Source organism: Prionailurus bengalensis, chromosome C2, assembly GCF_016509475.1.
Source record: "Prionailurus bengalensis isolate Pbe53 chromosome C2, Fcat_Pben_1.1_paternal_pri, whole genome shotgun sequence".
NCBI classification, from domain to species: domain Eukaryota; kingdom Metazoa; phylum Chordata; class Mammalia; order Carnivora; family Felidae; genus Prionailurus; species Prionailurus bengalensis.
In genome coordinates, this window is record NC_057350.1 from 84,426,920 (window position 1) to 84,452,044 (window position 25,125).

General features: G+C 37.6%; 1 protein-coding gene across 1 annotated transcript in view; it reads left to right on the top strand.

Annotated features, from left to right (window-relative positions):
* MCF2L2 (MCF.2 cell line derived transforming sequence-like 2) overlaps positions 1-25,125 on the top strand; it is a 267,297-nt gene that overhangs the window by 83,574 nt on the left and 158,598 nt on the right. Inside the window, exons 4-5 of the mRNA XM_043594796.1 lie at positions 2,080-2,170; positions 4,711-4,830. Of these exons, the coding sequence (XP_043450731.1) occupies positions 2,080-2,170; positions 4,711-4,830 (211 nt within the window). The remainder of the gene's footprint in view (positions 1-2,079; positions 2,171-4,710; positions 4,831-25,125) is intronic.

The following is a 25,125-nucleotide window of genomic DNA, read 5'->3' on the forward strand; positions in this document are numbered from 1 at the left end:
GATTATTATAGTTTCTGATTCTCAACTGAAATAATGCATCTTTTAATCCATTTTGTCTGTGTGTATGGATCACAATTATTTTTCTTAACATATTGATCATAATTATTTTAAAGTTGTTGTCTGCTAAAACCAGGAATATCTTTGAGTCTATAGTTCTTGACCATTTTATCTCTTAATTATTGTTTTCTTCTTGTTTTTTGGACTTCTATTAATTTTTTAATTTACCCTGGATATTGTAGATGATATGTTGTAGAGGTGTATCTATTTACAGAGAGCACTGAGTTTCAATCTGTCAGAAAGTTAAATTACTGGTAGATCACCTTGATCTTTTTGAGGCCTGGTTTTAGGTTTTCTTGGGGGCCAGTCCATTTCTGCTTTGTCCTTACTCCTAGAGTGTAGCCTTAATCACAATTCCTATGATGTTTCATAGAGTATGGCCTTTCTAGGGTTTCAACTGAAGGCCCAGAGTGCTCATCAAATTCTGTCTATTCTTGTTGGGCCCAATGCCAATTATCTTTCTCCAGAACTATTTAAACTTTATAACTTTTCATCAGTTCTCACATGTGTAGTTGTTGTTCTCTGTCAGCATCCTGGAATCTTGCCTGAAACAGTGGGGCCTCGGAGTTGGCCAAGCATTAAAGGAGAACTTCCATGAAGATTTCTGGGGTTCCCTCTCTGAGACTTTCCTTCTTCGCAGCCACCCTCCCCAAGTTCTGGCTACTTTTGCTTTCATAATCGCCAGTCTCTTCCTCTTTTACACAATGAGAACACCCCTCCTCGTACTGTGTCCTGGGAAATGTTCCCAGTGGGAGAACCTGGGTCATAGTGGAACTGTGATAAAACACAAGAAAACTTGTGTTTTCTTACAGTATTTGCTTAGATCTTCTGCCTTATTCACATACAGGCACTTTTTTAGGGTAAAGCTCATTGTTTACCCAATATTAAGAGGTTATTAAAGGTTTACTAGAGACCACCTACTTTTCATGTACTTGATCTCTTTTCATCACCATGACAAACACATAAGAAATAATCATAATATTACTATAAATACAATGTATATATGCTAAGTACCAGGCATTATTTTGAGCCTTTTATGTATTTTTGTTATATATACTCATTTAATCCTCACATTGGCCATACAAATAGGTACTATTTTTGTTCTTACTTTACAAATGGGACATTTTAGAAACTATAGAGGCTAAGTAACTCTTCTCTCCATCCCCATACACAATATATAAATGCTGGAATTCAAGCTTCAAACCTAGGCAGTGTGGCTTCAGAATTTATGCTTTTAATGACTTCATTATTGATGGTGTTATTTCCATTTTACAGAGAGGGAAACTGAGTTTTAGAGAGGTTAGAGGATTTCCCCAATGTCACAGTGCTGATAAGTGGCAGCACTAGGATTTGAGCTACTAGAATCCAATCCTTTGCTCTTTCCTGTATATCATAGTTCCTTCCAAAGGAGAGAGAAGAAACATGTTTTCATTTTTGGGACTTCAGCTTAAAAGAATTTTGTGGGGACTTAGGAGGGGCCAAACAACATCCTTTGGTTCTTAGTGAAGATATAATTTGTCAGTGGATATAATTTGCTGACTGTGTATAACCGGGCATTAGAAGGGGGTTATTTTTCCCACAGACATGCATTATTTCTGAACACCTCTAGGACTGACTCCTATGGAAGCATATTGATAGCTCCATGAATGTCAGTTTTGGGAGTTGGAAAGACAGCAGAGCTCAACCTTGAAGTCCTCAGCATACACTGGGACGTGTGATGCCTAACTGACGTGCATGTTCCTTCTGGTATGAGCACATATGCTCCTTGGGTATTTCAGACACTTGCCAACCATAAACAGAGCCCTTGAGAGAGTCTGAGATGCCAAGTGTTTCTGTTTTGTTAAGGCTGCCAGGCTGAGTTAAGGAGAGGAAGTTGGTTCCTTTGTTAGGGAAGGACAATGCGTATGTTTACACATGAGCCAGGAGTGCCAGAGGCTGTAGAATGTACTACTGAGGGAGCCACCCAGAACCCATGTGTCTCACCAGGTCTCTGATACTGACCACCCTTTTTTTTTTTTGCAGTGTGGAGGCTGCCAGCATTGGATTCGTCATTGTTATTGACCGACGAAGGGACAAGTGGAGCTCCATAAAAGCATCATTGACACGAATAGCTGTAAATATTCATTTTTGTGATGTTATTATAAAAGTAATTTAAATTGTTCAAGTATTTCATGTCAAAGTCACAGGGAAAAGGCAATTATTTTATGCAAAATTTTGGGAAGGTCTCTGTAGCAGAGGCTGTGTGTCACATCCATGTCCCCTCTGCCACTTACCTGCAGGTCACTGCAGACAATTCCTGAGCATGTCCAAAGCTTCCTGAATCTACCTTATTGATCTCTCTGGTCACCTGGAGTGCTGGAAAGTTAATGCCCCAGGAGTGACCAACTATTGAGTTATGGGAATTGATAGATAAATACTCCAGCTTCTGCACCCCCCTCAGTGGGACAATTCTGAGATATGTACCACATAGTATCTCAGAGGATCCAGACCTTCTTGCTCACAGCAGTGCCCCCCTTGATACATTGGCTCTCTAGTTATCACGTTCTCATCTTCCCCCACTCCTTCACTATGTTTTCTGGGATCACCTCCTCAATAAACTCTATGCCCAGATCCTTAGGATTTGCTTTGTGGGGTGAGGGGTCACCCAGTGTAAGCCAGTCTTCATGTCAGTATTCAAATTAGTTTTTCACATATTGAAAGACATGGGAAAAACCAGACAAAATATGTGTGCTTGCTTTTGGTTTGAAATTGTACAACCTTGGATGAATTTCCTTTTCCATCTAATCAGTCTGATTTTGCTCTCTCTGTGTTGCCTTTCAGCAAGTAGATGTATCCTTTCTCTCCTTAGGGAACTGAGACCAGGGAATTCAACCACATGAGCAGGCAGACACCTCAGAGCAGCCATACCAGCATTTTCACGAAAGCACGGGGTGCTTAAGGCAGTTGGGACTGGATGAAGAGGATAAGATAATAGGGTGGTAATGTGTGTGTAGAGGCTGGGATGAGAGAGGGACATTTGTAACCTCACTTAGGCCTACTTACAAAGGCAGTCACACATGCAAACATGCACATATTACAGAGTCTCAGATCTAGAGCCTTAGCCAGAAACACAAATAGTGTCTCAGCCCATTTGTCTTATTATGACATAACAAAATAAAAGCTTCTTCTGTTTATGAGCTTGCATTTCTTTTTTTTTTAAATTTTTTTTTTAACATTTATTTATTTTTGAGACAGAGAGAGACAGAGCATGAACGGGGGAGGGTCAGAGAGAGGGAGACACAGAATCCGAAACAGACTCCAGGCTCTGAGCTGTCAGCACAGAGCCCGACGCGGGGCTCAAACTCACGGGCTGTGAGATCATGACCTGAGCCGAAGTCACCTGCTTAACCGACTGAGCCACCCAGGCGCCCCTATGAGCTTGCATTTCAAAGATGGGGGAAAGGAAGACTTCCTTCACTTTGTGCACGGATTGTTTTGTTCCTTTGGTTTAGTTTGGCTACAGGATTTATTTTGTGGTCCATACTCTGAGGACTTAGACACCTGACAGTGCCCATGACTATTTTAGAGGACTGACCTCAAGAGAATTCTAGTTTCCCAGGATCCATTGACAATCTTGAATAATCTAATATTTGAGCCTAATTTGTTCAAGAATTACATTATCACTTTATGCCTAAAAGACACTGTAGTTCAGGGATCCCCAAACCTGGCTTCTAATCAGAATTGTCAGGTGCTTGTTGAAAATAGGTACGTGAACTTCATCCCAGTTCTAGTGAATCAGAATATTTCAGGGTAAAGACCAGATTATTTTTTTAACAAACACCTTGGGAGGTTGCTTTGGGGAACCACTAGAAGAAAAGGAAGCCACGAGCAATTGGAGGCTTGGAATCTCATTTGTGCCATTAAATTGTTATATGAATCTGAGTTATCTTATTTCTTAGGACCTTGCCTCAAGATGAAGGCAATGCTTCCTGAAAACAAGTTGGCAATAATATGCATCAGGAGCCATCTAAAATACTAAGTCTTTGAGTCAATAATTCTTTTGGGAAATTATCCTAAGAAAATGTTTCAAATGTGAATAAAGATGTTCATTTCAGTATTATTTATAATGATAAAAGTATGGAAAGGCCTAAATCATTAGCAATAAGGGATTGGTTAAATAAATTGCACACCCATGAAAAATAATGTTTCCAAAGAATTTTTAATAACAGAAATAAAAGCTCATGGTATAATATTAAGTAAAAAAGCAAGTTACAAAATATGTCTAGTATGAGTTCAACCATGAGAAAGATATTTCAGCAGAGAAAATAGCCTGTAAGTAATTAGATTGAAATATTAAAAATGGCTATGAGATCATGGGTGGTTTTGGTAGTTTTCTTTTCTTAATGTATACTTTCATCATTTTCTGAATTTTTTCTGTAAGGAGTGTGAAATACTTTTATAATCAGAAATTTTTTGGTTTTTTGATTTGATATGATTTTTAAGGAGGGGTTTGTATTACTCGAATATTATCTCTTTCAGCTCTGAAGTTCTATAATGTATGTTCTAATTCTTTGGCATCTCTGGTGTCTACTTCAACTTTCCTTTCTGTGATCTTGGGCAAAAGGAGACCAATGGATGTGACAGTTGCCCTGACACTTTCCATGATCCTTCCAGGTAGCATTTCCAGGAAATTTGCAGCTTATATTCATCCTTCGTCCATCTCGCTTTATCCAGAGGACATTCACTGACATTGGCATTAAGTATTATCGAGATGAATTTAAAATGAAAGTGCCGGTAAGCATTACTTTTCATCTTGTCTGCTTTTGGTCAGGGCCTGTGGAGAAGATGGCATTTGGGCTGAGTTTCTAAGGAAGGTAGGACTCCACAGGCAGAGAGAGGAGGGCATTCTGGGCAGAGGGAACAGCGTGTGTAAGGACATGGAGGCAGGAAGTACACACTTTATGTGAGGTCCCGGGGGAAGCCCCATTTTTGTTGGAATATATATAGGATAAGTGTTTGGAAGGAAAAAAATAGAAAACATGGAATAGGTTTTCAATGTAAGGATAAAAGGTCTGGATTTCATTCAGTAGGCAGTGGGGATCAGTGAAGGTTTTTCAGTTGGGGAGTGACTTGGGTAATGTGGTATTGGAGTTATATAATCTGAAGATGGTGCTCAAGACTGTAGAAAGTGGAAAGAGGAAGGGATAATGTAAGGGTATGGGTAAAAGAAAATAAGGGTCTAATACATGGAGTGACACAAATGTAGTTAACTATAGAATAAAAATAAAACCAACATGTGATACTCATCAAAGGAAAACAAATTAAAATGGCAAGGTTAAAAATTTTACCTGTAATTTTGGCTGAGATATGGGGGAAACAGCCACTTTCATACTTTGCTGATTGGAATAAAGTTGGTAATGATCGATATGAAGGACTAATTGGCTGCATTTATCAAAAATTAAAGTGTACACACTCTTTGACCTTCCTATGAAAGTTATTCTATAGATATTCTCACACATGTGCATAAATCTGCATATACAATGATATTCATTGCCAAATTGTTTGTAATGATAAATGCTTGGAAACACCATAATGACCAACAACAGGGGAGTGGTTAAATAAATAATGGTCTACACAATCAATTAAATACTTTGTAGCCATCAAAAGTGATAAGTCATGATATAACCCTAGTGAAAACAGGTGGCAACTAACATATACCTAACCTATGACCCAACCAAGAAAAGTGAAAACACATGTCCACAAAGAGACATGTACAAGAATGTCCATCAGCTGGTGAATGGATAAAGAAATTGTGGCATAGTCACATAACGGAATGACATTAAGCAATAAAAAGAATGAAGTATTGATATTTATAACAGCATGGCTACATCTCCAAAATATTCTCTTGAAAGAAAGAAATTAGACACTAAAGGGTGTATGTTCTGTGATTCTTTTTATACAAAGTTTAACAAGAGGCAAACCTAAGCTATAGTGTTAGAAAATCACAATGGTGGCTGCTGTTAGGGGTGAAGGGTAGTGAAAATTGATTGGAAGGAGACACAAGGGAACTTTCTAGAGAAATGTATATCTTGATTGGATGGTATTACATGTGTGTATACACTTGTCAGAGCTAATTGACTTATGCCCTTAAAAATCTGTGTATTTTATTGATGTAAATTATATCTCAATCAAAAAAGGAAAAACAAAAAAAGGGGAAAATAGGTAAGATGAATATACAGTGACAGAGAAGTTTCTAATACATAGTTTTGGTTTTATATTTTGTTTAGTTCAAATAATTTCAATCTCAGAAAAATTTCAAAAGTAAGATTGGGGTGTCTGGGTGTCTCAGTCAGTTAAGCATCCAACTCTTGGTTGAGACTCAGGTTATGATCTCATGGTTCGTGGGTTCAAGCCCTGCCTTGAGCTCTGCACTGACAGCACGGAGCCTGCTTGGGATTCTCTCCCTCTCTCTCTGCCCCTCTCCTGCTTGTGTTCTCTCTCTCTCTCTCTCTCTCTCTCTCTCTCTCTCTCAATCTCTCTCTGGAAAATAAATAAAATAAACATTTGAAAAAAATAAGATTAGTACAAAGGACATATTATGCCCTTTACCCAGATTCATTCACTTATTTCAACATTTAATCCCCATTTGCTTTATTATTTATTTACTACTTGCTTCTGTCTCTATATTATTATATATGTCTATAGATATATACATCTCTCTTTTTCTCTCTTTAATATAGAAATATGTATATTTATCTCTATTTGTAATATATAGAGATAAATTTACATATAAAGGTATATAAGTGTATGTATTATACATGTATGTGATATGTATATTTGAATTTTTATATACAGGATCTAGTTTAGAATCAGTGTATATAGTTGTCATGTCTCTTCAGTTTCCTTTTATCTGAAACATTTCCACAATCTTTCTTTGTCTTTTGTGACATTAGCATTCTTAGAGAATATAATCCCTTAAAAAATAAACCTCATTTGAGGCTCATGTGATAATCTCTCAGGATTTGATCCAGGTTATACATTCCTAGCTCAAATACTACTTAAGTGATGTTATGTCCTTCTCATGGCATCACATGTGGAGACACACAGTGTTCATCTACCCCCTCATCAGTAACATTATTTTGACCCCTTAGTCAAGGTGTTGTCCAATTTCTCAAATGTATTATGTTCCCATTGCAACTAATACAGATCTTTGGAGAAACACTCTAAGACCATACAAACATCCTGCTCCTCAAAAGATTCTTCTCTATATTTAATATCTAATATCTACTTAATATTTAATATCTATTGATAATTCTTGCCTAGAACAATATTTATTAAATTCATTGCAAAATAATGATTTCCCAGCTACACTCCCTGAACATGTACTAATCAGAAGTTAGTCTTCTATTATAAGCTAGAACTTTCCCTTCTCTCTTATTTATTATCATTAGACATAACATGTATGTCTTTCTCCCTTATGTACATATATGAATATATGTATTTATTCAAGGAATTAGAGAGTTCACACTGATACCTTAAGTTTTAGGTCATCATCAGTGATCCCATGTGGGGGAAACTTCACATTATTTGCATGTAAAAAATAATTTAATGTTTAAAATGAAAATGTTTGCCAAAACTCAGAAAGCATCCATCATGAATGCAAGATACTTTCAGTAAAAAGTAAGTTACAATAGTAGGTGGCAAAATAAAGAAATAAATACATTTTAAGTCATCTAAGACATATTTTTTCAGTGGGGATAAGAGCAAGGAGAAAACAGTATGGATAGTATACTTTCATTTGAATAAAATAGGAGGGGCATGTATGTAATTGTATTTGCATAGGTCAGCTTGAGAAGGTTGTGTAAGATATCAAGAAACTGGTTGAAGTGGTTGCCTCCTAGATGTAGAACAGGAGGTCTGGAGGTAGGGGTGAGAGGAAGACTATTTTCTATCTAGGTAGATTCTTATTCTGTTTGAATTTATTATCTCATACATATATTATCAGTTCAAAACAAATTTAAAAACCTCTTTAATTGAAATTGCTCTGAGAAAATATTTTATCCATCCCAGTGAAAACTGACCATCTCAGATAAGGGATTTTTCTATTTCTTTTTCTAACTCTCATTTTCCCTCTTTTGGTTTCATTTTGTATTACTAATCAAATTTCCTAAAATACTTTCTCCCTATACTTTGGGTGTTAACCAGACAGAAAATGTGTTTCCTGTTCTATTTTAAATACTTATTTTGAAATATTTGAGTATTTAAGAGAACTGTGAGCCATGAGTTTCTTATTCTGTTTTCCTGAACCGAGTAACAATTAACATTGTGGAATAGGTGACTTACAAGAAATGAATGAACTTTTCATAATCCTCATAAGCTTCTTCCCCTTCAGAGATAAAGACTAGTCAATTGTTTCTTGTCACTCAAAAAGGTTTGGAGTTAGGAGCATTTGATCAAATGCCATATGTGTTTCTCTGGTTGTACATAAAGTATACCTCTCAAAGAAATAATATGTAAACATATACATATGTGATTTATGCCCTCCTGTTCATTTGGTGCATCTAAGGAGAGAAGGACCATCTACCTTATCTTGATACTATGTCTTAGCTACTTCTGTATGTGATAATGTATGTTGAGTTTTCACCCATCATTCTTTCAATTTTAAACTTAAAATCAACTTTTATTATTTTATTTTATTTTTTAATTATTTATAATTTTATTTTTTTCAAGTTACACCCAAATTAGTTAGCATATAGTGCAACAATGATTTCAGGAGTAGATTCCTTAGTGCTCCTTACCCATTTAGCCCATCCCCCTTCCCATCACCCCTCCAGTAACCCTCTGTTTGTTCTCCATGAGTCTCTTACCTTTTGTTCCCCTTCCTGTTTTTATGTTATTTTTGTTTCCCTTCCCTTATGTTCATCTGCTTTGTCTCTTAAAGTCCTCATATGAGTGAAATCATATGATATTTGTCTTTCTCTGACTAATTTCCCTTAGCATAATACCCTTTAGTTCCATCCACGTAGTTGCAGATGACAAAGATTTCATTCTTTTTGATTGTCGAGTAATACTTCATTGTGTATATATACCACATCTTCTTTATCCATTCATCCATTGATGGACATTTGGGCTCTTTCCATACTTTGGCTGTTGTCGATAGTGCTGCTATAAACATTGGGGTACGTGTGTCCCTTCAGAACAGCACACCTGTATCCCTTGGATAAATACCTAGTAGTGCAATTGCTGGGTTGTAGTTTTAAAGATCTCTCAGTCACTCAAACTATAGGCACATTTAGTAGGGCATTTAAAAATTTTTTAAATTTATTATTTTTAATATATATATTTTAATGTTTATTTATTTTTGAGACAGAGAGAGACAGCATGAACAGGGGAGGGTCAGAGAGAGAGGGAGACACAGAATCTGAAGCAAGCTCCAGGCTCTGAGCTCTCAGCACAGAGCCTGACGCAGGGCTGGAACTCACAGACCGCGAGATCATGACCTGAGCTGAAGTCGGCTGCTTAACCGACTGAACCACCCAGGTGCCCTAAAATTTTTTAAAATTTATTTTGAGAGAGAGAGAGAGAGAGAGAGAGAGAGAGAGAGAGAGAGAGAGATCGAACACACGCGAATGGGGGAGGGGCAGAGAGAAGGGGAAACACAGAATCTGAAGTAGGCTCCAGGCTCTGAGCTGTCAGCACAGAGCCCAACATGGGGCTCAAACTCAGGAACTGTGAGATCATGACCTGAGCTGAAGTCAGACGCTTAACTGACTGAGCCACCCAAGTGGGTAAAGTTGGTACACCCACAGGAGGAAATGAGAAGGAAATGAGATGGGGGTCACTGCATGCCATGGAGAGTCACAGGGGAAGCACCAGGTTTTGGTCAGGAGGCAGAAGCAGGAAGAAGCTAGGCCAGAGACTTTATTGGGGTTTCCACAGGAAAAACAAGGCAGGGTAGGGTAAATAACTTAGGATTGGCTAGTTTGAATGCTTCCAGTGGGTTTGGGGGCTAGGGGCAGTCTCTAGTCTTTTGATACTTGGTTCTGGGATAATTTAGGACAGGTGAAATATTGGCTTGGTGTGTGAAGGTTAGATAAGGAAGTAGTTGGGGATATGGGCTTTGGATCAGTTGGTTTGCATACAAAACACTTCCTCCCTCTGAGTCCTTTTTTATTTCTAAGAATGGGCTAGCCCTGGGAGAGACTTTCTCTCTCCATTCCAAAAATGCCAGAGCATTGAGAATGCAGAAAATAAGAAAATATAGTTAATGTAATTGGCCCTGTGATGAAATGATGCCAAATAGACAAACGCAGTAGCTAAGAGAACAGAGAAAAACTATTTTACATGCTCAGTGTTTTTAAAAATTTTTATTTTATTTTTAAAAATTCTAGTATAATTAACATACAGTACTGTATTAGTTTCAGGTGTGCAATATAATAACTGAGCAATTCTATACATTTCTTAGTGCTCATTATGATAAGTGTACTCTTAATTCTCCTTTTCTATTTTACCTACCCCTCTACCCACCTCCCCTCTGGAAATCGCCAGTTTGTTCTCTGTATTTAAGAGTCTGTTTTTTGTCTGTCTTTTTTTTCTTTGTTTTGTTTCTTAAATTCCACATACGAGTAAAATCATATGGTATTTTCTTTCTCTGACTGACTTATTTCACTTAGCATTACACCCTTTAAATCCATCCATGCTGTTGCAAATGGCAAGATTTCATTGTTTTTATGGCTGAGTACTATTCCATTGTGTGTGTGTGTGTATATGTATATATATGCCACTTCTTATCCGTTTATTTATCATTGGACACTTGGGTGGCTTTCATAATTTGGCTATTATAAATAATGCTGCAATAAACATAGGGGTGTGTATATCTTTTCAAATTAGTGTTTTTGTATACTTTGGGTAAATACTCAGCAGTCGAATTACTAGGTCACATGGTAACTATTTTTAATTTATTGAGGAACCTCCATACTGTTTTCCACAGTGGCTGCACCAGTTTGCATTCCCACCAACAGAGCACACGGGTTCCTTTTTCTCCACATCCTCACTAATACTTGTTTCTTATGTTTTTGATTTTAGCCATTGTGACAGGTGTGAGGTGATATCTCATTGTGGTTTTGATTTACATTTCTCTGATTAGTGATGTTGGGCATCTTTTCATGTGTCTGTTTGCCATCTGTATGTCTTCTTTGAAGGAATGTCTGTTCATGTCTTTTGAGTATTTTTTAATTGGATTATTTGGATTTTTTTGGTGTTACGTAAATTCTTTATATGTTTTGGGTATTAACTCCTTACTGGATATGTCATTTGCAAATATCTTCTCCCATTCAGTATTTTAATTTTGTTGATAGTTTCCTTTGTTGTGCAAAAGTTTTTTTGAGACAGTCCCAATAGTTTAATTTTGCTTTTGTTTCCCTTGCCTCAGGAGACATATCTAGAAAAACGTTTCTGTGGTTGATGTGAAAGAAATTATTGCCTATGTTTTCTGTTAGGAACTTCATGGGTTCAGGTCTCACATTTAGGTCTTTGATCCATTTTTGAGTTTATTTTTGTGTATCGTGTAAGACAGTGGACCAGTTTCATTTTTTTGCACGTAACTGTCCAGTTTTCCCGTACTATTTGTTGAAGAGCCTTTTTCTCCCATTCTTTATTCTTGCCTCCTTTGTGATAGATTAATTGACTATATAATTGTGGTTTTATTTTTGAACTCTACTTTGTTCTGTTGACCTATGCATCTATTTTTGTGCCAATACCATAGTGTTTGATTACTACAGCTTTGTAGTAAATCTGTGATTGTGATACCTCTAGCTTTGTTCTTTATCAAGATTGCTTTGATTATCTGGGGTTGTTTGTGGTTCCATCCAAATTTTAGGATTATTTGTTATAGTTCTGTGAAAAATGTTACTGGTATTTTGATATGGACCTGTTAATAATATTGGTTCTTCCAATCCATGAACATGGAATATCTTTCCATTTGTGTCATCTTTAATTTCTTTCATCAGTGGTTTATAGTTTTCAGAGTACAGGTCTTTCACCTCCTTGGTTAAGTTTATTCCCAGGTATTTTATTATTTTTGGTACAATTATAAATGGGATTGTTTTACCAATTTTTCTTTCTGCTACTTCATTATTAGTGTGTAGAAATGCAACAGATTTTTGTATATTGATTTTGCATCCTGTGACCATATTGAATTCATTTATTATTTCTAGTGGTTTTTTGGTGGTAACTTCAGGGTTTTCTCTATATAGTATCATGTCATCTGTAAATAGTGAAAGTTTTACTTTTTCCTTACCAATTTGGATGCCATTTATTTCCTTTTCTTGTCTGATTGCTGTGGCTAGGACTTCTAGTACTATGCTGAATAAAAGTGGTGAGACTGGACATCTTTCTCTTGTTCCTGATGTTAGAGAAAAGCTGTCAGTTTTCCCCACTAAGTATGATGTTAGCTGTGGATGTTTCATAAATGACCTTTATTATGTTGAGGTATGTTCCCTCTACACCCACTTTGTTAAGAGTTTTTATCATGAATGTGTGTTGTATGTTGTCAAATGCTTTTTCTGCATCTATTGAAGTGATCATAGGGTTTTTATCTTTTCTCTTATTAATGTGATGTATCACGTTGCTTGATTTGGGAATATTGAACCACTCTTGCATCCCCAGAATAAATCCCACTTGATTGTAGGTGAATATCCTTTTAAAATGTAATGTTGGATTCAGTTTACTAATATTTTGTTGAGGATTTTTGAATCTATGTTCATCAGGAGTATTGGTTTGTAGTTCTCCTTTTTTTTTTTTTTGGTAATGTCTTTATCTGGTTTTGGTATCAGGGTAATGGTGGTCTCATAGAATGAATTTGTAGGCTTTCTTTCTTCTTCTGTCTTTTGGAATAGTTTGAGAAGAATCAGTATTACCTCTTCTTTACATGTTTGGTAGAATTCACCTGTGAAGCCATCTGGTCCTGGGCTTTTCTTTGTTGGTATTAAAAAAAATTTTTTTTAATGTTTATTTATTTTTGAGAGGGGGGAGGGGCAGAGAGAGAGACGAAGACACAGAATCAGAAGCAGGCTCTAGGCTCTGAGCCGTCAGCACAGAACCCGATGCAGGGCTTGAATTCATGAGCTGTGAGATCATGACCTGAGCTGAAGTTGGATGTTTAACCAACTGAGCCACCCAGGTGCCCTGGGACTTTTTTTTAAATTGCTATTCAATTCATTGTTAGTAATTGGTCTATTCGAAATTTCTATTTCTTCCTGATTCAATTTTGGAAGGTTATATGTTTCTAGGAATTTATGTTTTTTTTCTAGGTTGTTCAATTTTTTGGCATATATTTTTTTAAATAAATTCTCTTATAATATTTTGTTATTTCTGTGGTGTTAGTTGCTATTTCTCCTCCTTCATTTCTTTTCTTTTAATGTTTATTTATTTATTTTGAGAGAGAGAGTGTGCATGAGCAGGGGAGGGGCAGAGAGAGAATCCCAAGCTGGCCCCATGCCATCAGTGCAGAGCCTGATGCAGGGCTTGAACACAGGAACTGCAAGATCATGAACTGAGCTGAAACCAGGAGTCAGACACTTAACCGACTGAGCCACCCAGGTGCCCCTCTCCTCCTTCATTTCTAATTTTATTTATTTATTTGAGTCTTCTCTATCTCTTTCTTTGACTAGCCTGGGTAAAAGGGTTTTTTTTTTTTTAATGTTTATTTCTCTTCATGCAATATGGGACTTAAAGTCATGATCCCATTATCAAGAGTCACATGTTCTTCCAACTGAGCCAGCCAGGTGCCCCAAGTCTGGCTAAAAGTTTAACAATTTTGATTATTTTTTTCAAAGAACCACTCCTCATTTCATTTATTGTTCTGTTCTGTTGTTGTTGTTGTTGTTGTTTGTCTCCATTTCATTTATTTCTGCTCTCATCATTATTTCCTTTCTTCTACTGACTTTGTCCTTTTTCCAACTCCTTTAGTGTAAGGTTTATTTGAGACTTTTCTTGTTTCTTGAGGTATTACTATAATCTTCTCTCTTGGAACAGCTTTTCTGCATCCCAAAGATTTGGACTGTTATAGTTTCATTTCTGTTTGTCCCCATGTATTTTTTTATTTCTTCGTTGGCTCCTTGGTTGGCCTATCCTTTGTTCAGTGGCAGTTTATTTAGCCTGCATGTATTTGTGTTCTTTCCAAATTTTTTCTTGTGATTGATTTCTAGTTTCATACCATTATGGTCAGAAAAGATACATGATACGATTTCAGTCTTTTTGAATTTATTGAGATTTATTTTGTGGCTAACATGTGATCTATTCTGGAGAATGTTCCTTATGCATTTGAAAAGAATGTATTCTGCTGTTTTGGGATGGAATATTTTGAATGTATCTGGTCCAATGTGTCATTCGAAGCCACTGTTTCCTTGTTGCTTTTTGTCTGAATGATCTATCCACTGATCTAGGTGGGGTGTTGAAATCCCCTGTTATTATTGTATTACTATCGATTTCTTCCTTTATGTCTGTTAATAGTTGCTGTATGTACTTAGGTGCTTTCATGTTGGGTGCCTAAATATTTACAATGTTATATCATCTTATTGGATTGTACCCTTTATCATTATGTCCTTCTTTGTCTCTTGTTACAGTCTGTTTTAAAGTTTATTTTGCCTGATATAATTATTGGTACCCCAGCTTTCTTTTCACTTCCATTTGCATGGTAATTGTTTTTCCATCCCTTCATTTTCAATCTGCCTATGATTTTAGTTCTGAAATGAGTCTCCTATAGGCAGCATTTAGATAAGTTTTGCTTTTTTATCCATTCAGTCAACCTATGTCTTTTGATTGGAGCATTTAGTCCATTTATATTCAAAGTAATAGTTAATAGATACATACTTATTGCCATTTTGCTGTGTGGTTTACAGTTGTTTTTGTAGTTCTTCTCTATTCCTTTCTTCTTTAATTGCTCTCTTCCCTTGTGGTTTGATGGCTTTCTTTATTGATATGCTTGGATTCCTTCCTCTTTATTTTTTGTGTGTCTATTACAGGTGTGTGTGTGTGTGTGTGTGTGTGTGTGTGTGTGTGTGTGATTGTGGTAACCATTAGGTTCATAGATAACATCTTATGCATAGAGCAGTCTATATGAAGTTGTTGGTCACTTAAGTTTGAACCCATTCTAAAAGCACTACAGTTTTACTCCCCCACCTTCCACATTTTATGTAAAAATTGTTATAATTTACATCCTTCTATTTTGTGAATGCCTTGACTGATTTCTGTAGATATTATTGATTTTACTGCTTTTTTGTTTTAACCTCCATACTGGTTTTATAAGTGATTCATCTACTACTTTTATTATGTTTGCATTTACTTGTGAAATATTTTCCCTTCATAATTTTCTTACTCCTAATTATGGCCTTTTCCTTCCACTCAAAGAATTTCCTTTAATGTTTCTTATAAGACTGGGTTAGTGGTGATGAATTCCTTTAACTTTTGTTTTTCTTGGAAACTCTTATCTTTCCTTATGTTCTGAATGGCACTCTTGCTGGATAGAGTATTCTTAGTTGTAGATTTTTTTTCCTTCATTACTTTGAATATATCATGCCACTGCCTTCTGGCCTGCTTTTCTGCTGAAAAACAAGCTGATAGTCTTATGGAGTTTCCCCTTGTATTAAAGTGTTTTCTTTACTCTTTCTGCCTTTAAAATTCTTTCTTTGTCACTACTTTTTGCCATTTTAATTAATATATGTCTTGGTGTAGACCTCTTTGGGTTGATTTTTGTTGGGGGCTCTCCGTGCCTCTTAGATCTGGGTTTTTGTTTCCTTCCTCAGATTTAGGGAGTTTTCAGCTATTATTTCTTCAAATAAATTTTCTGCCTCCTTCTCTCTCTTTTCTCCTTCTGGGATCCATATAATGCTAATATTATTATGCTTAATGATGTCACTAAGTTTCCTTAAGCTATTTTCAGCTTTTATTATTCTTTTTCCTTTTTGCTATTGAGCTTGGATGCTTTCTATTACTCTGTGTTCCAGATCATTCATCTGTTCTTTTGCCTTCTCTGATTTGCTATTGATAACCTCTAGTATATTAAAAATTTTTTAATGTTTGTTTATTTATTTATTTATTTATTTATTCAACGTTTATTTATTTTTGGGACAGAGAGAGACAGAGCATGAACGGGGGAGGGGCAGAGAGAGAGGGAGACACAGAATCAGAAACAGGCTCCAGGCTCTGAGCCATCAGCCCAGAGCCCGATGCGGGGCTCGAACTCACGGACCGCGAGATCGTGACCTGGCTGAAGTCGGCCGCTTAACCGACTGCGCCACCCAGGCGCCCCTTTGTTTATTTATTTTTGAGAGAGAGAGAGAGAGAGAGAGAGAGAGAGAGAGAGAGAGAGAGAATGAGCAGGGTAAGGGCAGAGAGATGGAGACACAGAATCTGAAGCAGGCTCCAGACTCTGAGCTGTCAGCACAGAGCCTGATGCAGAGCTCAAATTCACGAGCTGTGAGATCATGACCTGAGCTGAAGTCAGATGCTTAACTGACTGAGCCACCCAGGCGCCCCTCCTCTAGTGTTTTTTTTTTTTTTAGTTGTGGAAACTTAGGTTTATTTTTTTTAATTTTTTTTTTAATATATGAAATTTATTGACAAATTGGTTTCCATACAACACCCAGTGCTCATCCCAAAAGGTGCCCTCCTCAATACCCATCACCCACCCTCTCCTCCCTCCCACCCCCCATCAACCCTCAGTTTGTTCTCAGTTTTTAAGAGTCTCTTATGCTTTGGCTCTCTCCCACTCTAACCTCTTTTTTTTTTTTCCCTTCCCCTCCGCCATGGGTTCCTGTTAAGTTTCTCAGGATCCACATAAGAGTGAAACCATATGGTATCTGTCTTTCTCTGTATGGCTTATTTCACTTAGCATCACACTCTCCAGTTCCATCCACGTTTCTACAAAAGGCCATATTTCATTTTTTCTCATTGCCACGTAGTACTCCATTGTGTATATAAACCACAATTTCTTTATCCATTCATCAGTTGATGGACATTTAGGCTCTTTCCATAATTTGGCTATTGTTGAAAGTGCTGCTATAAACATTGGGGTACAAGTGGCCCTATGCATCAGTACTCCTGTATCCCTTGGATAAATTCCTAGCAGTGCTATTGCTGGGTCATAGTGTAGGTCTATTTTTAATTTTCTGAGGAACCTCCACACTGCTTTCCAGAGTGGCTGCACCACTTTGCATTCCCACCAACAGTGCAAGAGGGTTCCCGTTTCTCCACATCCTCTCCAGCATCTATAGTCTCCTGATTTGTTCATTTTGGCCACTCTGTCTGGTGTGAGGTGATACCTGAGTGTGGTTTTGATTTGTATTTCCCTGATAAGGAGCGACGCTGAACATCTTTTCATGTGCCTGTTGGCCATCCGGATGTCTTCTTTAGAAAAGTGTCTATTCATGTTTTCTGCCCATTTCTTCACTGGGTTATTTGTTTTTCGGGTGTGGAGTTTGGTGAGCTCTTTATAGATTTTGGATACTAGCCCTTTGTCCGATATGTCATTTGCGAATATCTTTTCCCATTCCGTTGGTTGCCTTTTAGTTTTGTTGGTTGTTTCCTTTGCTGTGCAGAAGCTTTTTATCTTCATAAGGTCCCAGTAATTCACTTTTGCTTTTAATTCCCTTGCCTTTGGGGATGTGTCAAGTAAGAGATTGCTACGGCTGAGGTCAGAGAGGTCTTTTCCTGCTTTCTCCTCTAAGGTTTTGATGGTTTCCTGTCTCACATTTAGGTCCTTTATCCATTTTGAGTTTATTTTTGTGAATGGTGTGAGAAAGTGGTCTAGTTTCAACCTTCTGCATGTTGCTGTCCAGTTCTCCCAGCACCATTTGTTAAAGAGGCTGTCTTTTTTCCATTGAATGTTCTTTCCTGCTTTGTCAAAGATGAGTTGGCCATACGTTTGTGGGTCTAGTTCTGGGGTTTCTATTCTATTCCATTGGTCTATGTGTCTGTTTTTGTGCCACTCTAGTGTGTTTTTAATTTTAGTTATTTAGTTCTTCATCTCTGATTGGTTCTTTCTTTTTTTATTTTTATTTTTTAAGTTTATTTATTTATTTTGAGACAGAGACAGAGAGAGTGAGTGGGGAGGGGCAGAGAGAGAGGGAGAGAGAGACAATCTTGACATGGGGCTTGAACCCACAAACCTGAGATCATGACCTGAGCTGAAACCAAGAGTCAGACGCTTAACCGACTGAGCCACCCAGGATCTTCTCTGGTTGGTTCTTATTGATATTTTTTATCTCTTTGTTAAGTATATCAGTGAGATCCTCCACTCTTTTCTCAAGTACAGTTAGTATTTTTATGACCATTACTTTGAATTTCTTATTAGGCATATTATTTATCTCTGTTTCATTTAACTCTTTTGAGGTGGTTTTGTCCCGTTCTTTCATTTGGGACATAATCCTATCTCTTTATTTTATCTAACTCCCTGGGTGTGTTTCTATGTGTTAGGAAAGTCAGCTAAGTTTCTTGCTTTTGAAGTAGTAGCCTTATGAAGAGGTCCTGTGAGAGCCCCTGAGAGGGTGGTTGGTGGGTGGGGCTGTCAAACCAGATATCTGCCCCCAGTCCCATCTGCTGGGACTGTAGTCACACTAATATGTGTAGTTATCTTCCCCTCTCCCCAGGGCAGGAGTCACTTTGGTGTGGCACTGGTCCCTGCTAGGGGCTGCTTGCAGGATGTGTCATGGCAGGAGCCATTTTGGAGGGATGCCTGTGGAGTGAGGTAGGTTGGATTAGGCGGATCTGCAGGAGAATGCAGGAGTGGCATGTCTGGTATTAGCAAGCTATGGAGGAGTATTTGAGCTGGTTTCCATAGGTGTCTGGCTATCTTGGCTGAGGTAGGGGTTGGGGAGATGGCGCCCACCAGGTCTTTTGTTCTAGGAAAAGTCACCTATAGATCCTTCCCCCTCCCCTCCAGTGCAGGGAAATTACTAAATAAATCTCCTTCCCATATACCCCAATTGCTTTTCTGTACTGTATCTCAGCTGGGTTGTTGGTTTGATGGCTCTTTAAAGGGTTGGGACTCTGTTTCCTTTTGCCCTCTGTCTCTCCCGGAGCCAAGCCTGCTAATTTTTAAAGTACCTGGAATTAACCCTTATTGATTGTACAAAGTCACAAAGTTAAGCCCCATTGTTTTTCAAAGCCAAATATTATAGGACTTTTCTTCCCAGTTCAGGTCCCCTATGCTTGGGGTGCCTGGTATGGGGTCTGGTCCTCTCTCTTCTCCATGTTTATGGTGTTGCTGCTGATTGTGGTTGACTCCCCTGGGAAATTTGGTTCCCAGTTGCATCTCTGCCCCTCCTACCTCCTTCTATGTGGCCTCCTCTCTATTAACTGTGGAAAGTCCATTCTGACAGTCTTTGGGTTTTCTGTGCTAGGTACACTGATGTGGCTGTTATCTAGGTGTGTCTGTGGGACAAGGTGAGCTTAGAATCTTCCTACTCCACCATTTTTTCAGAAGTTCTCTTGCCCATTTTTTTAAAAAAAATTTCTTTCCAGGATTTTATTTAAATTCAAGTTAATTAACATATAGTGTAGTATTTGTTTCAAAAGTAGAATTTAGTGATTCATCACTTACATATAACACCGAGTGCTCATCACAAGTGCCCTCCTTACTGCCAATCACTCATTTAGTCCATTCTCTCAACCCACCTCCCCTCCAGCAACCATCAGTTTGTTCTCTATAGTTGGGAGTCTCTTATGGTTTTCCTCTTTCTCTGTTTTTTTATTTTTATTTTATTTTATTTGTTTTGTTTTATTTTATTTTATTTACATCTAAGTTAGTTAACATGTAGTTAACATGTTAGTTAACATGATTTCAAGAGTAGAATCCAGGGGCGCCTGGGTGGTTCAGTTGGTTGAGGGCCGGACTTTAGTTCAGGTCATGGTCTCATGGTTCATGAATTTGAGCCCTGCGTTGGGCTCCTTGCTGACAGCTCAGAGCGTGGAGCCTGCTTTAGATTCTGCATCTCCCTCTCTCTCTGCCCTTCCCCAGCTCACACTCTGTCTCTCTCTCAAAAATAAAAAAAATTAAAAAAAAAGAGTAGAATCTAGTGATTCATCCCCTATGTATAACACCCAGGGCTCATTCCATCAAGTGTCTTCCTTAATGCCCCTTACCCATTTAGCCCATCCCCCCACCCACAACCCCTCCAACAACTCTGTTCTCTACATTTAAGAGTCTCCTCTGTTTTGTCTCCCTTCCTGCTTTTATATTATTTTTGCTTTCCTCCCCTTATGTTCATCTGTTTTGTATCTTAAATTTCACATCTGAGTGAAGTGGTTAACTCCCCTGGGAAGTTTGGTTCCCAGTTGCATCTCTGCCCCTCCTAGCTCCTTCTGTGTGGCCTCCTCTCTATTAACTGTGGAAAGTCTATTCTGACAGTCTTTGGGTTTTCTGTGTCAGGTACACTGATGTTATTACCTAGGTGTGTCTGTGGGATGAGGTGAGCTCAGAATCTTCTTACTCCACCATTTTTTCAGAAGTCCTCTTGCCCATTTTTTAAAAACTTTTCTTTCCAGGATTTGTGAAGTAATGTGATATTTGTCTTTCTCTGACTGACCAATTTTACTTAGCATAATACCCTCTAGTTCCACCCAAGTGTTTGCAAGTGGCAAGATTTCATTCTTTATGATTGCAAGTAATACTCCATTGTGTGTGGGTATATATATATATATATATATATATATATATATACACACACACATACATATAACACATCTTCCTTATCCATTAATCTGTTCATGGACATTTGGGCTCTTTCCATACTTTGGCTATTGTCAATAGCAGTGCTATAAACATTGGGGTGCATGTGTCCCTTCAAAATAGCACACCTGTATCCCTTGGGTAAATATCTAGTAGTGCAATTGCTGGGTCGTAGGGTAGTACTAGTTTTAATTTTTTAAGGAACCTCCATACTGTTTTCCAAAGTGGCTGCACCAGTTTGCATTCCCACCAGCAGTGCAAGAGAGATCTTCTCTCTCTGCATCCTTGCTAACATCTGTTGTTGCCTGAGTTGTTAATGTTAGCCATTTTGACAAGCGTTAAGTGGCATCTCATTGGGGTTTTGATTTGTATTTCCCTGATAATGAGTGACGTTGAGCATCATTTAATGTGTCTGTTGGCCATCTGGATGTCTTCTTTGGAAAAGTGTCTGTTCATGTCTTTTGCCCAATTCTTCACTGGATTATTTGCTTTTTGGGTGTTGAGTTTGATAATATCTTCATAGATTTTGGATACTAACCCTTTATCTGATATGTCATCTGCAAATATCTTCTTCCATTCCGTTGGTTGCCTTTTAGTTTTGCTGATTGTTCCCTTCACTGTGCAGAAGCTTTTTATTTTGATGAGGTTCCAATAGTTCATGTTTGCTTTTGTTTCCCTTGCCTCTGGAGACGTGTTGAGTAAGAAGTTGTGATGGCTGAGGTCAAAGAGGTTTTTTGCCTGCTTTCTCCTCGAGGATTTTGATGGCTTCCTGTCTTACATTGAGGTCTTTCATCCATTTTGAGTTTATTTTTGTGTCTGGTGTAAGAAAGTGGTTCAGGTTCATTTTTCTGCATGTTGCTGTCCAGTTTTCCCAGCACCACTTGCTGAAGAGACTGTCTTTATTCCATTGGCTATTCTTTCCTGCTTTGTCAAAGACTAGTTGGCCATACGTTTGTGGGTCCATTTCTGGGTTCTCTATTCTGTTCCATTGATCCGAGTGTCTGTTTTTGTGCCAGTACCATACTGTCTTGATGATTACAGCTTTGTAATACATCTTGAAGTCCAGGATTGTGATACTTCCAGCTTTGTTTTTCTTTTTCAGGATTGCTTTGACTATTCAGGGTCTTTTGTGGTTCTGTACAAATTTCAGGACTGTTTGTTCTAGCTCGGTGAAGAATGCGGGTGTTATTTTGATAGGGATTGCATTGAATATGTAGATTGCTTTGGGTAGTATCGATTTTAAACAATTTTAACATTTTAACAATATTTGTTCTTCCAACCCATGAGCATGGAGTATTTTCCCATTTTTTTGTTTCTTCTTTGATTTCTTTCATAAGCTTTCTACAGTTTTCAGTGTATAGATTTTTCACCTCTTTGGTTAGGTTTATTCCTAGGTATTTTATGGTTTTTAGTACAATTGTAAATGGGATCAGTTTCTTGATTTCTCTTTCTATTGCTTCGTTATTGGTGTATAACTGATTTCTGTGCATTGATTTTATATCCTGCAACTTTGCTGCATTCATGGATCAGTTCTAGCAGTTTTTTGGTGGAATCTTTTGGGTTTTCCATATAGAGTATCGTGTCATCTGCAGAGAGTGAAAGTTTGACCTCCTCCTTGTTGATTTGGATGCATTTTATTCCTTAGTGTTGTCTGACTGCTGAGGCTAGGACTTACAATAGTATGGTGAATAGTAATTCTCTTGCCCCTTTTTAATTGTATTTTTTTATTGTTGAGTTTCAAGAGTTCTTTATATTTTGTAGATATGAATGCATTGTCAGATACGTGATTTGCAAATATTTTCTCCTAGTTTGTGGGTTGTCTTTTTCATTCTCCTGACAGTGTCTTTTGCAGAGCAAATGCTTTTAATTTGGACGAAGTCCAGTTTATCAATTTTTCTTTTATATGTTATGTTTTGGTGTTGTATCTCAGGACTCTTTACCTAACCCCAAAATTTTCTCCTGATTTTTCTCTTATGTTTTCTTCTCCAAGTTTTATGTTTTACATTTAGATCTCTGATGCTTTTTGAGTTAATTTTTTGTATGAGATGCGAACTAAGGTTCCTTTTTTTTTTTTTTTTTGTATATGGACATCTAGTTGTCTTAGCACTATTTGTTGAAAATGGAATTATTTCTCCATGGAATTGACTTTGCACCTCTGTCAAAAGTCAGGTTAGTGTTTCCCAAAGTTCAGAGATGATTGGGGATGGGGTGTGACTTTAAAGGATAGCACAAGGGAGACTTTTGTAATGATAAAATGGTTATGTATCTTGATTGTGCTGGTGGTTATGCAAATCTACAGATATGAGACAATGATATAGAGCTAAACATACACATTACACCAATATCAATATGGTTTTGTACTATAATTATGTAAGATGCAGCCATAGAGGGGAGAGACTGAGTGAAAGGTACATGAGACCTCTCTGTACTGTTTTTGCAAATTCCTGTGAACCCATAATTATTTAATTATCTCATAGTTACTATAATTACTTCAAAATAAAGAGTTAAAAAAATCACTTGACCATATTTGTGTGAGTCTAGTTCAGAATTCTCTAGTCTATCCCACTGATCTATTTGGCTGCCCTTTGCCATTAACACATTCTTTATTACTGCAGTTTGTAAGTCTTGAAACTTTATTCATTTTCAAAATGGTTTTATCACTTATCAAAATGGTATTTTGCACTTCTGTATAGATTTTAGAATTAGCTTGTCAATTTCTACAGCAAGTCTGCTATAATTTTGATTGGGATTGCTTTCAATTTGCAGATCAATATTTAGCAGTACTGAATCCTCTAATATCTTTCTTTCATTTCTAATTTTCACTTTTAGCTGTCAGTTTAAAATTTCTCTTGGTCCTCTGTAGCTAAAGGTGACATGGCAGAGTCCTAGCAAGCATGGAACACATGCCTCCCTCTCCTGTTCAGTTATGTGGAACAGAAAATGTGCAGCCTAGCAGTATCTGTTAAAACTCCAGGGTATGTGGCAAAGTTATTTCTGCCTAATACAATGTTCCATATTGGTATTAAAAAAAAATCCAAGTATTACCATAGCAGTTGTCTCAAGAAGCAAAATATATTGGCAATTTCTTGTTTTGTGTCCTATAATTTCTAATTTTAGAAAGATATTTTTGCAACTCCTAAAAGTGGTTTACAAGTTTAGGAGGGAAAGGCATAGATGGATTTAGGTTCCCCCCCCCCCAACTTTTTCTCATTTTATAAATGTAAATTTTAAAATTCCCAAGCTCCTGGGGTGCTTGGCTGGCTCTGTTGGTGGAGCATGCAACTCTTGATATTGGGGTTGTGGGTTTGGGCCACACATTGGGCGTAGAGCTTACTTGAAAAAAACATAAAAATAGGGGTGCCTGGGTGGCGCAGTCGGTTAAGCGTCCGACTTCAGCCAGGTCACGATCTCGCGGTCCGTGAGTTCGAGCCCCGCGTCGGGCTCTGGGCTGATGGCTCAGAGCCTGGAGCCTGTTTCCGATTCTGTGTCTCCCTCTCTCTCTGCCCCTCCCCCGTTCATGCTCTGTCTCTCCCTGTCCCAAAAATAAATAAACGTTGAAAAAAAAAATTAAAAAAAAAAAAAATAAATAAATAAATAGGTAAAATTCCCAAACTCATTTTCAGAAGAAAAGGAGAAAGGCAGGGTAACAGTGATATGTAGTAACCAAATCCTACTAAACATGAGTGCCTTGAGGCAGGGCCTGTTGTGCTGTGTTCTCCTTCAGAGCCTGGCAGTTATTAGAAGTTCAATACATATTTATTGAATGAGTAAATCATTTTTATTTTCACCTATAGGCTTTGGACCCTAACATATTTTTTTTTTAGTTCTGAAGTGGATTTAGCATTTGACTAATACTATATAATAATAGAAGAAACACTATATTCTTTTTTAAAAGATTTTATTTTTAAGTAATCTCTACACCCAACATGGGGCTCAAACTCACAATCCAGAGATCAAGAGTTACATGCTCCATCAACGGAGCCAGCCAGGTGCCCCTGGAAGCCTATATTCTTATGTCCTCTGACCAAGTTTTCAAAATATTAAACAAGGAGTGAAGAAATAGAAGGTCATTAAGTTAAAAGCTTAAAGGGGGACATATTTTAGAAATAGGAGTGAGGAGTCCTTGTTTCTCTTTAGGAGTGAGCAGGGGGTCCCTGAAACAGAGAGCCAGGATGATGTTCTGGTCAGAGCCACTGTAGTGGAGTAAAAAAGGACAACTTGGAATGAGTCAGCTTCCTCTAGGTGTGTGGGCATTTGTTCATCAGCATGGGTTTGTTCATCAGCCACATTGTTAATTTATAAAAACCCACTCCCTATTACATCCAAATCTCCACCATACTGGATACATTGAGGCACATTAA